Source organism: Populus alba, chromosome 3, assembly GCF_005239225.2.
Source record: "Populus alba chromosome 3, ASM523922v2, whole genome shotgun sequence".
NCBI classification, from domain to species: domain Eukaryota; kingdom Viridiplantae; phylum Streptophyta; class Magnoliopsida; order Malpighiales; family Salicaceae; genus Populus; species Populus alba.
Window position 1 is genome coordinate 19,396,378 of NC_133286.1, and position 12,473 is coordinate 19,408,850.

The 12,473-nt window shown below is 32.0% G+C and overlaps 2 protein-coding genes and 1 pseudogene across 2 annotated transcripts; all 3 read left to right on the plus strand.

Moving 5' to 3' along the window:
* Nucleotides 1–1,232: 1,232 nt before the first annotated feature.
* Nucleotides 1,233–2,972, plus strand: LOC118054544 (chalcone synthase 1-like). The gene is made up of 2 exons (XM_035066182.2): nt 1,233–1,555; nt 1,665–2,972. The coding sequence occupies exons 1-2, from the start codon at nt 1,378–1,380 to the stop codon at nt 2,660–2,662; spliced, it is 1,176 nt and encodes a 391-aa protein (XP_034922073.1). The 5' UTR covers nt 1,233–1,377; the 3' UTR covers nt 2,663–2,972.
* Nucleotides 2,973–7,651: 4,679 nt separating this feature from the next.
* LOC118054545 (chalcone synthase 1) lies at nt 7,652–9,646 on the plus strand. The gene is made up of 2 exons (XM_035066183.2): nt 7,652–7,970; nt 8,408–9,646. The coding sequence occupies exons 1-2, from the start codon at nt 7,793–7,795 to the stop codon at nt 9,403–9,405; spliced, it is 1,176 nt and encodes a 391-aa protein (XP_034922074.1). The 5' UTR covers nt 7,652–7,792; the 3' UTR covers nt 9,406–9,646.
* Nucleotides 9,647–10,005: 359 nt separating this feature from the next.
* On the plus strand, nt 10,006–11,021 carry LOC118054569 (photosystem II CP47 reaction center protein-like; annotated as a pseudogene).
* Nucleotides 11,022–12,473: the final 1,452 nt, after the last annotated feature.

The following is a 12,473-nucleotide window of genomic DNA, read 5'->3' on the forward strand; positions in this document are numbered from 1 at the left end:
TCTATGGATATCAACTCGATAGATATTTTTTTGTTGTCTAATTACAAACTCAACTAAGACTTACACACATATATAAATATATAACTTTTTATTTTTATTGATTTAGATAGAATCTTGATTTGATCTAGTTGACTCAGCCCGAACGATGACTAAGACAACCATGACTTGACTTGATAAAGACATAAACATTAATTTGTTGATTTTTATTTTTTAAATAATATTGTTTGGATTCCTTTTTAAAAAATAAAAAAATTAGAATTAACTCGAGTCTACCATCCTGATTAGTGACCTGTGATTTAGGCATTGTCTTCAAGTTTTAAAATTATAATCTTTATTTAGAGTTAGGCATTGAAACCTTTTTTAATATTTAAAGTTCACATAAGTAGTAAAGCTTTTTTTCTTTAATTTATTCTTTTTTTATTTTTTATTTTAATTTCATATTTTTTTCGAATTAAATCCTCATATTTTTTCAATAACTAATTGAATTATCCTTAAACCTATCCGGTCAACTCAATCACTTCTGAGAAACTTTTATGTAATTTAATTTTAAACTCGAGCTAGTTAAAGAGTTAAATTGAGAGGTTTTTTCCATTAATTTCAACCTCATTTATTTTATCTGCTGGACAAGTTGCCTTTGGATTAATCAAATTAACAAGGTTATGTTAGGCAAACTCTTAAAAATTTAAATTTAAAATTTTGCTTGGAAAGAAATTGAATTGAGAGGTTTTTTCTGTCAAATTTATTATTTTTATCTCAATTTTATTTTTAAATTGTTTTTATTGATCAGTCGGGTTAATTTTAAACTGGCTAAGTTAAATGAGTCATGCCAGAAAAACTTTCACACAGTTTAATTCTAAACTCATATTATCCAATGAGTTAAATTGAGAGTTTTTAAGATTTTTAATAATACCAAACAATTCTCCATGTCTTAAATTTTTTTGATTATATTAAAAAATAAAATAATATGACATGCAGTGCTAGCATGTAAATTAGTAATAAACTAAAACATATATTTTTAATTATTTTGTGATATAAATCCATTACAATCGCATATATTAACCAACAGAACATTTATTTATATTGTCACCTACGACGGACCATTCAAGTCCTCGGTGGACCGGTTAGAAGGGGCAATTATGCAGCACGTGAAAATCTCAGCTAACCCCTCTTTTTCTTATTTTGATCTCAGCTAACTTCCCACTCTTTTATGCTATATATACAGATCACATTCTCTTCGAATTTCCCGCACATCCCAATCTAACTCTCCCAGCAGCTAGTCCATTGCCACATCTACACCACCCAGGGCACTGTTACGGTGCTCAGCCCTCAACCCCTTCGATTTGATTTCTTGGTTTTCTCCCCCAGCAAAAAGAAAATATGGTGACCGTTGATGAAATTCGGAAGTCGCAACGGGCGGAGGGCCCTGCCACCATCATGGCCATAGGAACATCAACCCCTCCAAACTGTGTTGATCAAAGCACGTATCCTGACTATTATTTTCGCATCACAAACAGTGAGCATAAGGCGGAGCTTAAAGAAAAATTCAAGCGAATGTGTAAGGCTTATAATTAAGTTGAATATGTATATTAATTGCATTTCCATTACACATATATTGTCTCGGTAGATATCTACCAAACTTAATTATGTCATGCCATGCATTTCAGGCGAGAAGTCCATGATCAAGAAGCGGTACATGTACTTGACGGAGGAGATCTTGAAAGAAAATCCTGATGTGTGTGCCTACATGGCACCTTCACTGGATGCCAGGCAAGATATGGTGGTGGTGGAGGTACCGAAGTTAGGCAAAGAAGCAGCTACCAAGGCTATCAAGGAATGGGGACAGTCCAAGTCCAAAATAACCCATCTAGTGTTTTGCACAACCAGTGGCGTGGACATGCCCGGAGCTGACTATCAGCTCACTAAGCTTTTAGGCCTCCGCCCATCGGTCAAACGTTTCATGATGTATCAACAAGGTTGTTTCGCTGGTGGCACGGTGCTCCGCCTCGCTAAGGACCTCGCCGAAAACAACAAAGGTGCTCGTGTGCTAGTCGTGTGCTCTGAAATAACAGCCGTGACATTTCGGGGCCCCAGCGATACCCATCTTGATAGCCTTGTCGGTCAAGCATTGTTCGGCGATGGCGCTGCTGCTCTCATAATAGGCTCTGACCCGGTGGTCGGAGTCGAGAAGCCTTTATTCGAGCTAGTCTCTGCAGCCCAAACTATTCTACCCGACAGCGATGGGGCTATAGATGGACATCTCCGTGAAGTCGGGCTTACATTTCACCTCCTCAAGGATGTTCCCGGGCTTATTTCAAAGAATGTTGAGAAGAGCCTAACGGAGGCGTTCAAGCCTCTGGGCATCGCGGACTGGAACTCCCTTTTCTGGATAGCGCACCCTGGTGGACCAGCCATTCTAGACCAGGTGGAGGCTAAGCTGGGGCTGAAACCCGAGAAACTGCGAGCCACTAGACACGTGCTGAGCGAGTACGGAAATATGTCGAGTGCATGTGTGTTGTTTATTCTGGATGAGATGAGAAAGAAATCTGCTGAGGATGGGCTTCAATCTACTGGAGAAGGGCTGGAATGGGGTGTGCTTTTTGGGTTTGGGCCTGGTCTTACTGTTGAGACTGTGGTGCTCCACAGCGTGGCCCCAACAATCTAGATGCTGCTTCTGTTGCTTTACACGGGCAGCCTGCACTATAACTTCTATTGGCTTCTTCTTTTTTGTAAAAAAAAAAAGCTCTCGCTTCTTTTAATAATGCCCCATTCCTCTACAGAGTGTCTCTTTTGAGAGCACCAGTAAGGAGTGTGGGAGAGAGTCGAGGTGGTTGTGTTTGGATTTACGTAATTTGCTGAACTGTAATAGTAAACTCAGTTATAAAAAATATTGTTAAAAAATATCACCTCACAGCATAAAAAACATAATGATTGTGGTATTATATTTGAAGGGGAATTACTTAATATTTTCTGTACATGCATTCTGTTTTTATTATTATTATTATTATTTTTTAAGATAGGTGTTTGAACCAATTTATATGTACTTTAATAATTTTATAGGTTCTGAAATTAACAATTATGTAAATTTTTAGTAGCCCTGAAATTTTTGAAACTCAAATTAATAATTTAAAAAAAATAAATTTAAAATCTGACAAATTAAATTATACTCAAAATTACTTAAATTCTCTTATTTCATATAATTATATAAAGATAGGATGGATAAACAATCTTTATATAACCTGTCTCGTTTTTATATGGAAGAGGAGTGGAACTCAATGTACGCCTAATAATCTCTTTTGTAGAAAACTCTACACAATATCATCTGTAAAATCAAAAGGTGTTGCGTGTTTTTACACAAATGTACATTACACATGTGCATTGGTTATTCATTCGTGTCAACATTGTGATTGGATATATTTTAAAAATATATTTAATTTTTTTAAAAAATAATAAATTGATGTTTTTTAATATTTTTTGTGTTTTTTTTGTTAATATTAAAAATAAAAAAATTCAAAAAAATTATTTTAATAGATTATTAAGTGAAAAGCATTTTTAAAAAGTAAAAGCTATATAAACAAACACTTAATAGATTCTTTTATTTTGTATTATTCATTTAAAATTTATTATCTAAATTGAAAACACAATACTTATACAACTCAACAGAACCCAAAATTAATCTAAGAAATTTAAAACTTAAAAACTTATACTCAATCATAAATACTAGTAAAATCAACTAAAATATTAACCCAGCAAAAAAACTCATTCAATACATTAAAACATGGTCCGAACTTGAACAAAGCAAGACGACGAAGGAAGTATAAATATAAAACAATAGACAATTTTGTCGCTGTTTGGTACAGTAGTAGAAAAGTATTTTTTTTTTTTAATTTTAATTTTTTTTTGCTTTAAATTAGTATGTTTTTTGATGTTTTCAAATTATTTTGATGTCCTGATCTCAAAAATAATTTTTAAAAATAAAAAAAATATCATTGACATGTTTTTTCTGAATGAAAAATACTTTGAAAAGTAACTGCAATCACACTCTCAAATACATCCGAATCGTCTGCTAACGGGAAACCAATTATTTTTTAAAAAATATACGGGTCTTGCATATTTATTTATATTATTATTAATTTTAAAAATATATTTACTTGAAAATATTATCGGTTTTTATATTCGATTTGTATGAAAAAAATATATTAAAATAGTATGTTCATATTTTATATATGATTGAAAGTTAAAGAAATCATGATAAAATTATTTTTAAAATTTATTTAGAAATTTTAATAATAAAAAAACAATTTAAATCGAATTTAGAATACCAAAACAATAAACAAAAAAAATAAGGCCTGGCACATGTTCATGCTGTACATCTGAGCTTGCTTTTTGATTTTTTTAATATTTATTTTTAAAAAAATACAGATAACACATGTCTTACGTACATTTAAAGAGAAAATCAGATTCCCTAGCTCTGAAACCCATGACTTCCAGGCTTAGATAGACAGCTAACTAACTGAGCTATGACACGAATTCTTCATATAAACAGTGCTTAAAAAACCCTAATTATTTTAGTAGATACGCTGCAAATGGAGAAAATGATGGGCGAGAGGGAGTTGAAAAGGAGAAGAAAACAATGAATGGTTGGTGGGAGATGAGAAGTTTTGCCAAGTGGCAACTATAATTGGCTCAGAAGATTGCATTAGAAACGACGTCTTTTTGGATGTTTCAGGAATGAGATGTCGTTTCATTATTTACGGACCAACTTGATGATTCGTGGATGATTCAGTAACTTATATGTTTTTTCCGGATTAATCTCCGGATCATAATTATGAAATATATCATGATATTTGTATATCCTAGGATCTAGAACTCTGAATTACGTACACACTTGGAAAACTCTCCCAGCTCTTGCATAGCAACCAAAAAAACTAAATTAAATTACTAGAGCTCAAATTTATTTCATTACATGAATAACCTATCAAATACACATGGAAAGCAGGAGACTACATATGTTCTAAGGTTTTCAGTCTACAAATCTAAGCCGCCCTCGGATGTTTTCAGGTGCGTGCTTGCCAACTTTTTTTTTAATTGATTGCATGCACTAACAAAAAAAACGTGTAATTTTGTATCTGATATACTACAATCCTGTTTGTTTTTTTATTTTAAAAATGTTTTTGATTTTTTTTTAGATTTTTTTGCATCAAATTAGTTTTTTTTTTGTTTTCATATTGTTTTAATATATTAATGTCAAAAATAATTTTTAAAAATTAAAAAAATATTATTTTGATACGTTTCGGAGCCAAAAACATCTTAAAAAAGAGAGAAAAGTATGACAAATTTGAATCTTACATTCTTTACCTAATACCTGCCTAACAGGAAGCTAGCGTTCCATAGTTCCTGGTTCACGTGCATGCTGCCCTTTCCCCTTTACTCCCTGACTCTCTCTCATAACATATAGGGCAACACAAGTGAGCTCTGATCATGAAAAACATTTGATCAAATTTTATGATGTATTCATAAAATTTTATTAAGTTGATCAGATTGGATTAAATTGTACTATATTCTAAGTCGACCGCCACTTGTAAATATCCAAGAAATAAAAATTAATATCAAGGGCTGTGCTTTTTTGAAATTTTATATTTCTTAATTAAAAAATTAAAATTGTCCTTTCTTTGAAATTTTTAACTGTTGAGAAATTTTGAAAATCTTTAGTTTCTCAAACATGTTCAAAAATTATTTTTTTATATAAAATTAAATATTAGTTTTTTAATGCAATTTCAAAACATCGGTTGAGAATTTTTTCAATTTTCTTCTCAAAAACACTTTAAATAAATTATTATTAATTATTTCCTAATATTTAATAAACTTATGAGTCGCTTGAAGTTTTATATATTTTTTCTAAGAAATGTTACTTATTTTAGTTCTTATTTTTTTTCCTAGTCGCTTGAGATTTTATGTTTTTCCAAAAAATATTGATTATTTTAGCTCTTTATTTTTTTAAAAAAATTACGATTATAAAATTTTAATTATTTATCTCACAATATAATGCAATTTGATTCTAATTGGGTTGGATTAAAATACTTATACATGCATTATTAATTATTTCCCCATCTTTTTCAATGGGAGCTCGCTTAATTACTAAAATCGTTGCGAACAAATTGACAATTTTTAGATTTTTTTCCCATTTTTAATAGCTAAATGTCAAAAAAAAAAAAACCTCTCATGAGGCGCCATGTCTCTCATAAATTGAAGAATCAAATATAGATAATTACTAGTATGAATCAAAAAACAAATCTTTATTAATTAGTGCAATAAAAACTCGAGATAAAAAGTTTAAATGTAAATAAAAGGACTCTTTCTGTTATTGAAGCTCTTATTTTTATAAATATTTTAAAATTTAGATCGATTTGTTAGATTAATTTAAGACCTAGTTAATTTTGAGTCTTGACCTATCTGAAATGAATAGAAACGAAAAACCCAGCTGATCAAGTCAAAAGCTTGATTTGACCTAGTTGACTCAGGTCTGATCTGATGACTTGGTTGATCATGGCTTGAACTGATAAAAACATGATCATTAATTTGTTGATTCTTTTTTGAAAAATAATAATAATATTGTTTTGATTTAAAAAAAAAATAAAAAAATTAGGGCTGACTTGAGTCTACTCTCAGACTAGTGATATGTCACCCAAGTATTGTCTTGGATCGACTCCTAATGAAATTTCAAAACTATAATCTTTGTTGAGAGTTAGACATTGTAATATTTTTTAGTATTTAAAGTTCATATGAGCAGTAAAGTCTCTTCTTTTTTTTATCATTCAATTTATTCTTAGTTTTTTCATTTTCCTTGTTTTTTATTTTAATTTTATCTCTTTTTTTTTCAATTAAATCCTTATACTTTTTCAATAGTTAATTGAATTGTTCTTAGACTTGTTAAGTTAATTGAATCACATTGGAGAAACTTCTATATAGTTTAATATTAAACTCGAGCTAGTTAAATAGTCAAGTTAAAAGATTTTTTCCCATCAATTTCATTTTTTTAATCAATTTTATTCTTATTTATTTTATTAGTTGTACAAGTTGTCTTTAGATCAGTCAAAACAACAAGGTTATATTAGGTAAACTTTTTAAGAACTTAAGTTTAAATTGTGCTAGGAAAGAAATTGAGTTGAGATGGGCTTTTTCATTCAAGTTCATCATTTTTATCTCAATTTTTTTTTAGATTTTTTTAGTGATCAATTGTGTTAATTTTAGATCGACCAAGTTAAATGAGTCATACCAAAAAAAATTTCACATGATTTAATTCTAAACTCACGTTAGACAATGAGTCAAATTGAGAAGTTTTAAGATTTTTAATAATATCAAATAATTCTCCATGTCTTAATTTTTTTATTATTATATTAAAAAAAAAAGACATGCAGTATACTGCTAGCATGTAAATTAGTGATAAACTAAAGCACATATTTTTAATTATTTTGTGATATAAATCCATTACAATCGCATATATATATATTAACCAACCAAATACTCGGTAGACTGGTTAGAAGGGGCAATTATGCAGCACGTGAACATCTCAGCTAACCCCTCTTCTTCGTATTCTGATCTCAGCTAACCTCTCACTCTTTTATGCTATATATACAGACCACATTCTCTTCGAATTTCCCACTCATCCCTCTCTAACTCTCCCAGCAGCTAGTCCACTGCCACATCTACACCACCCAGGGCACTGTTACGGTGATCAGCTCTCACAACCCCTTCGATTTGATTTCTTGGTTTTCTCCGCCACCAAAAAGAAAATATGGTGACCGTTGATGAAATTCGGAAGTCGCAACGGGCGGAGGGCCCTGCCACCATCATGGCCATAGGAACATCAACCCCTCCAAACTGTGTTGATCAAAGCACGTATCCTGACTATTATTTTCGCATCACAAACAGTGAGCATAAGGCGGAGCTTAAAGAAAAATTCAAGCGAATGTGTAAGGCTTATAATTAAGTTGAATATGTTCATTAATTGCATTTCTATTACACATTATTTCATGATCATTTTCGTTTAAAGATATTCCATGCTTGTTCTAGCAAACGGAAGAATTTTTTTAATTATAGCATACATATTTGAGTCGAATATTTTTTAATTATGCAGTCATGTCTTGATCTAGTACAAACATCAATGAATATAATATTATAACCTTATTATCGGGGATGTTAACCTCCAAACTAATTGCAGAAGTTAGCCAAGTCAATGGACTATCCCCATTCATATTTCATTATTTTAAAAATAAACACCATTGATATCCAGATTCTCCAAATTAATATTTCTCGATCCTTGATTGATTTTCATTTGCAGAACTAGAAACACATATATTATCTCGGTAGATATCTATCAAACTTAATTCTGTCATGCCATGCATTTCAGGCGAGAAGTCCATGATCAAGAAGCGGTACATGTACTTGACGGAGGAGATCTTGAAAGAAAATCCTGATGTGTGTGCCTACATGGCACCTTCACTGGATGCCAGGCAAGATATGGTGGTGGTGGAGGTACCGAAGTTAGGCAAAGAAGCAGCTACCAAGGCTATCAAGGAATGGGGACAGTCCAAGTCCAAAATAACTCATCTAGTGTTTTGCACAACCAGTGGCGTGGACATGCCCGGAGCTGACTATCAGCTCACTAAGCTTTTAGGCCTCCGCCCATCGGTCAAACGTTTCATGATGTATCAACAAGGTTGTTTCGCTGGTGGCACGGTGCTCCGCCTCGCTAAGGACCTCGCCGAGAACAACAAAGGTGCTCGTGTGCTAGTCGTGTGCTCTGAAATAACAGCCGTGACATTTCGGGGCCCTAGCGATACCCATCTTGATAGCCTTGTCGGTCAAGCATTGTTCGGCGATGGCGCTGCTGCTCTCATAATAGGCTCTGACCCGGTGGTCGGAGTAGAGAAGCCTTTATTCGAGCTAGTCTCTGCAGCCCAAACTATTCTACCCGACAGCGATGGGGCTATAGATGGACATCTCCGTGAAGTCGGGCTTACATTTCACCTCCTCAAGGATGTTCCCGGGCTTATTTCAAAGAATGTTGAGAAGAGCCTAACGGAGGCGTTCAAGCCTCTGGGCATCTCGGACTGGAACTCCCTTTTCTGGATAGCGCACCCTGGTGGACCAGCCATTCTAGACCAGGTGGAGGCTAAGCTGGGGCTGAAACCCGAGAAACTGCGAGCCACTAGACACGTGCTGAGCGAGTATGGAAACATGTCGAGTGCATGCGTGTTGTTTATTCTGGATGAGATGAGAAAGAAATCTGCTGAGGATGGGCTTCAATCCACTGGAGAAGGGCTGGAATGGGGTGTGCTTTTTGGGTTTGGGCCTGGGCTTACTGTTGAGACTGTGGTGCTCCACAGCGTGGCCCCAACAATCTAGATGCAGCTTCTGTTGATTTACAGGGGCAGCTTGCACTTCAACTTCAGTGGCATTGTTTTTCTTTTCTTTTCGTTTGGGTTTTCCCTCTTTTGAGGGCATTATAAATGGGCGAGGGATCAAGGCAAAGGTGTTTGGCTTTACCTTTGTAATAACTTTTATTCGAAAAGCTCTATCAACAATTTATGTTACGAGAATACTATATTCCACTGGTGACGTAAATTAAAGGTTATAATTTGTATCATTTTGGGAGATGAAACATTCAGATTATGCTTTGTTTACTGTTGAGACAAGGAGAAAATGTTTATTTTACGATTCTTATTTTGCAAGTATAATTTTTTTTCAAAACTACCTTAAGAATACATTTTTTTATATTTTTTTTTCTTTGTTATTTTAACCAAATATATTTCTTTTTCTTTTTTTTCAAAACAGTAACAAAAAACACATTATATTTTAGCTTTGAAAGACCGATTTAAAATTACGATCGTTATGTAATTGTATTTTAGTCTATTATTGCATTATAACTTTTATATAGGCTACAGTGCAATAAAGCATTTTGCAAGTATTGTGGCCATAACGGGCCTTCCACACAAAGACCAGAAAATGGAACTGAAAAGTGGGTGTGTATTCAAGCAGTCTTGATCTTATTATACAATATACTACCGGCTCTTCCCGCAACTTGTTCGATTCTCTATCTACTGATCGTGGATATCTAAACTCTTTCTCATGTCAGCTAGTTCGATTATAACCTCTTATAAATTGCAATTGCACCTTTTCCCTCTGCAATAAAGTTATATAGTAACTATCTTTCACTGATAAGAGGATATTTTATAAGTTTATCTTAGTATCATGTCCATACCATCATATTGAATGTTCCTGATCGTTTGTTGAATGTTCATATAATACATACAAATTTGATTATTGGTTAAGCCGGCTCAATGGCTCTATATAAATTAGTAGTTTTTTATTATTTTGATCATGTTCTCGATCCAATATGGAGACAAGATATGTTAGTTATACCCTTTATGACTCATTTAAGAATAACCAATTCATGGGACGGTTAGAGTATTACAAGAGAAACTATAACGAATCTGAGTATTTGAAGTTATGAAGGTGTGGTTGGAGCACATATTGTGTTTTCTGGGTTGTGCTTCTTGGTAGCTACTTGACATTGGGTATATTGAGATCTAGAAATCTTTTGTGATAAATGTAGAAGAAAACTTTCTTTAGATTTGTACAAAATTTTTGGGATTCACTTATTACTTTTAAGAGTGACTTGTTTTTGGTTTGGTGTTTTTCATGTAACAAGATTATATAATCCTGGAATATGAGTATCTAATCTTTATGGGCTAATAAAAAAGTACAATATTTAAATCCAGCATGGAGGAATAGCCTCTCATCATATTACAACAAGGGCATTAAATATATTGATGGGTCTATTTTATTTTAGTATCCACCCACCACATTATCTATACAAATGATTTAATTGTAGAAAATATTGAATCGTGCTTTTCAATAACATAGTTGCTGTTTTTTCTATAATTTTTATTGTTGTTAAAACTATTTGGTATGGTTCAACAACTATTTTTATTGAATTATTTGGTCCCACTCGTTATTAATGTGATTAAGGATACTTCCATTAAAAAAATAATCAAAAGAGTTGGTACTCGTAGGAAAAAATCTAACCTTAAAATCGGGCCATGCATTATAAAAGCTTGATGGTTGTATTTTTTTTTAATCGAACACTAGCACATTAACCTACTCACTGTTTATATAAATAATAAATCAAATTAATGTATATTTTTAATCATTTGAATACTGGCTAGAATAATTAGCGCGTGTAGCTAAGCACGAGGTCAAAAGTTTGAAAGTTAAAAATGATAATATTTTTTTTAATAAACCACACAACTTGTCATTTATAATATATTGTTTTTTAAAAAAGGTGTTAATAAAAAAATAAAGAAAGAAAGGCTATGAGCACGGGTCTGGCCTACTACTGGTAGGCTAGGCGTTAAGCCTAATAATTTTATGTCCGTGTTTTTATCACTCAAAAACAATTTTACCAGATTCACATGCTTTTTAACTTGGAGATGGTTTTTAAATATTATTGTAAATTTTTTATTCAACTTTAATATTTTTTTTCAATTATTATGTAACTGATATAAAATAATAATAATAACAATAAATTGTTCATTCAAATTATTTTTTTATTCTTAATATTTTTAAATAGATTTTATTGTATTTATGGTTTTTAACTTTTAATCACAACATACTACTTTAATATTTTTTTATTAACTTGCTCTAATAGTTATAAAATGCCTTTTCTTTTACAGAATCAATAATTTTAGTTAAAAATCCTGTGTTAATTAAAATAAAAAATATGTTAACATGAAAATTTATATTGATAAGAATTATTTTTTTTCCAAGACTACAGTATTTTCAGGTTTAATAATAATTTTATTCTACTTTCTGTGTTTATTAAAATAAAAAAAATATGTTAATATGAAAATTTATATTGATAATTTTTTCTTTCCAAGACAACTGTATTTTCAGGTTTTATATCTAGACCAGCATGCTCCTGAAAACACAGAAAGTGATCTCGCATCTAGAATATGTGATACGTAAAGGAAGGAGGAGGGCGGGGGGCGGAGCCGGAAATCACCGGAGACTATGGTTTGTCACCGGAGACTATGGTTTGTCGAGGTCAAGAAAAAAGACAAAAGAAGGAATTTATAAGCACAAGCGAAGGAAAGATCTTAATGGAATATTCATATTCCTTGAAAATATATATTTGACTAATCAAATCATTATTTTGTTGGCTTCCATGATTTCCACTATTATCTGCAAAAAAATCATTTTCAATATTCCTGCCACGATTATTTCCTCCTCTCGAAACGTCACCGCGTTGATGGCACAAATGATAGATAATTCACGACAATAACAAATTACTTTCACCTTTTATATCCAAACCTAACATAGTAAACTCAAATCTAAGTAAACTAGAAAATTATTTGTTTTTATATTTTAAAAATAATTTTTAAAAAAGATTTTTTTATTTTTTTTCTTTACTT

What these genes read in the sequence shown, in the direction of transcription:
- LOC118054544 (XM_035066182.2), top strand. Translation starts at nt 1,378, where the DNA reads ATGGTGACCGTTGATGAAATTCGGAAGTCGCAACGGGCGGAGGGCCCT. An exon ending in AGAAAAATTCAAGCGAATGT is followed by an intron (nt 1,556 to 1,664) that starts GTAAGGCTTATA and finishes CATGCATTTCAG; the next exon opens with GCGAGAAGTCCATGATCAAG.
- LOC118054545 (XM_035066183.2), top strand. Translation starts at nt 7,793, where the DNA reads ATGGTGACCGTTGATGAAATTCGGAAGTCGCAACGGGCGGAGGGCCCT. An exon ending in AGAAAAATTCAAGCGAATGT is followed by an intron (nt 7,971 to 8,407) that starts GTAAGGCTTATA and finishes CATGCATTTCAG; the next exon opens with GCGAGAAGTCCATGATCAAG.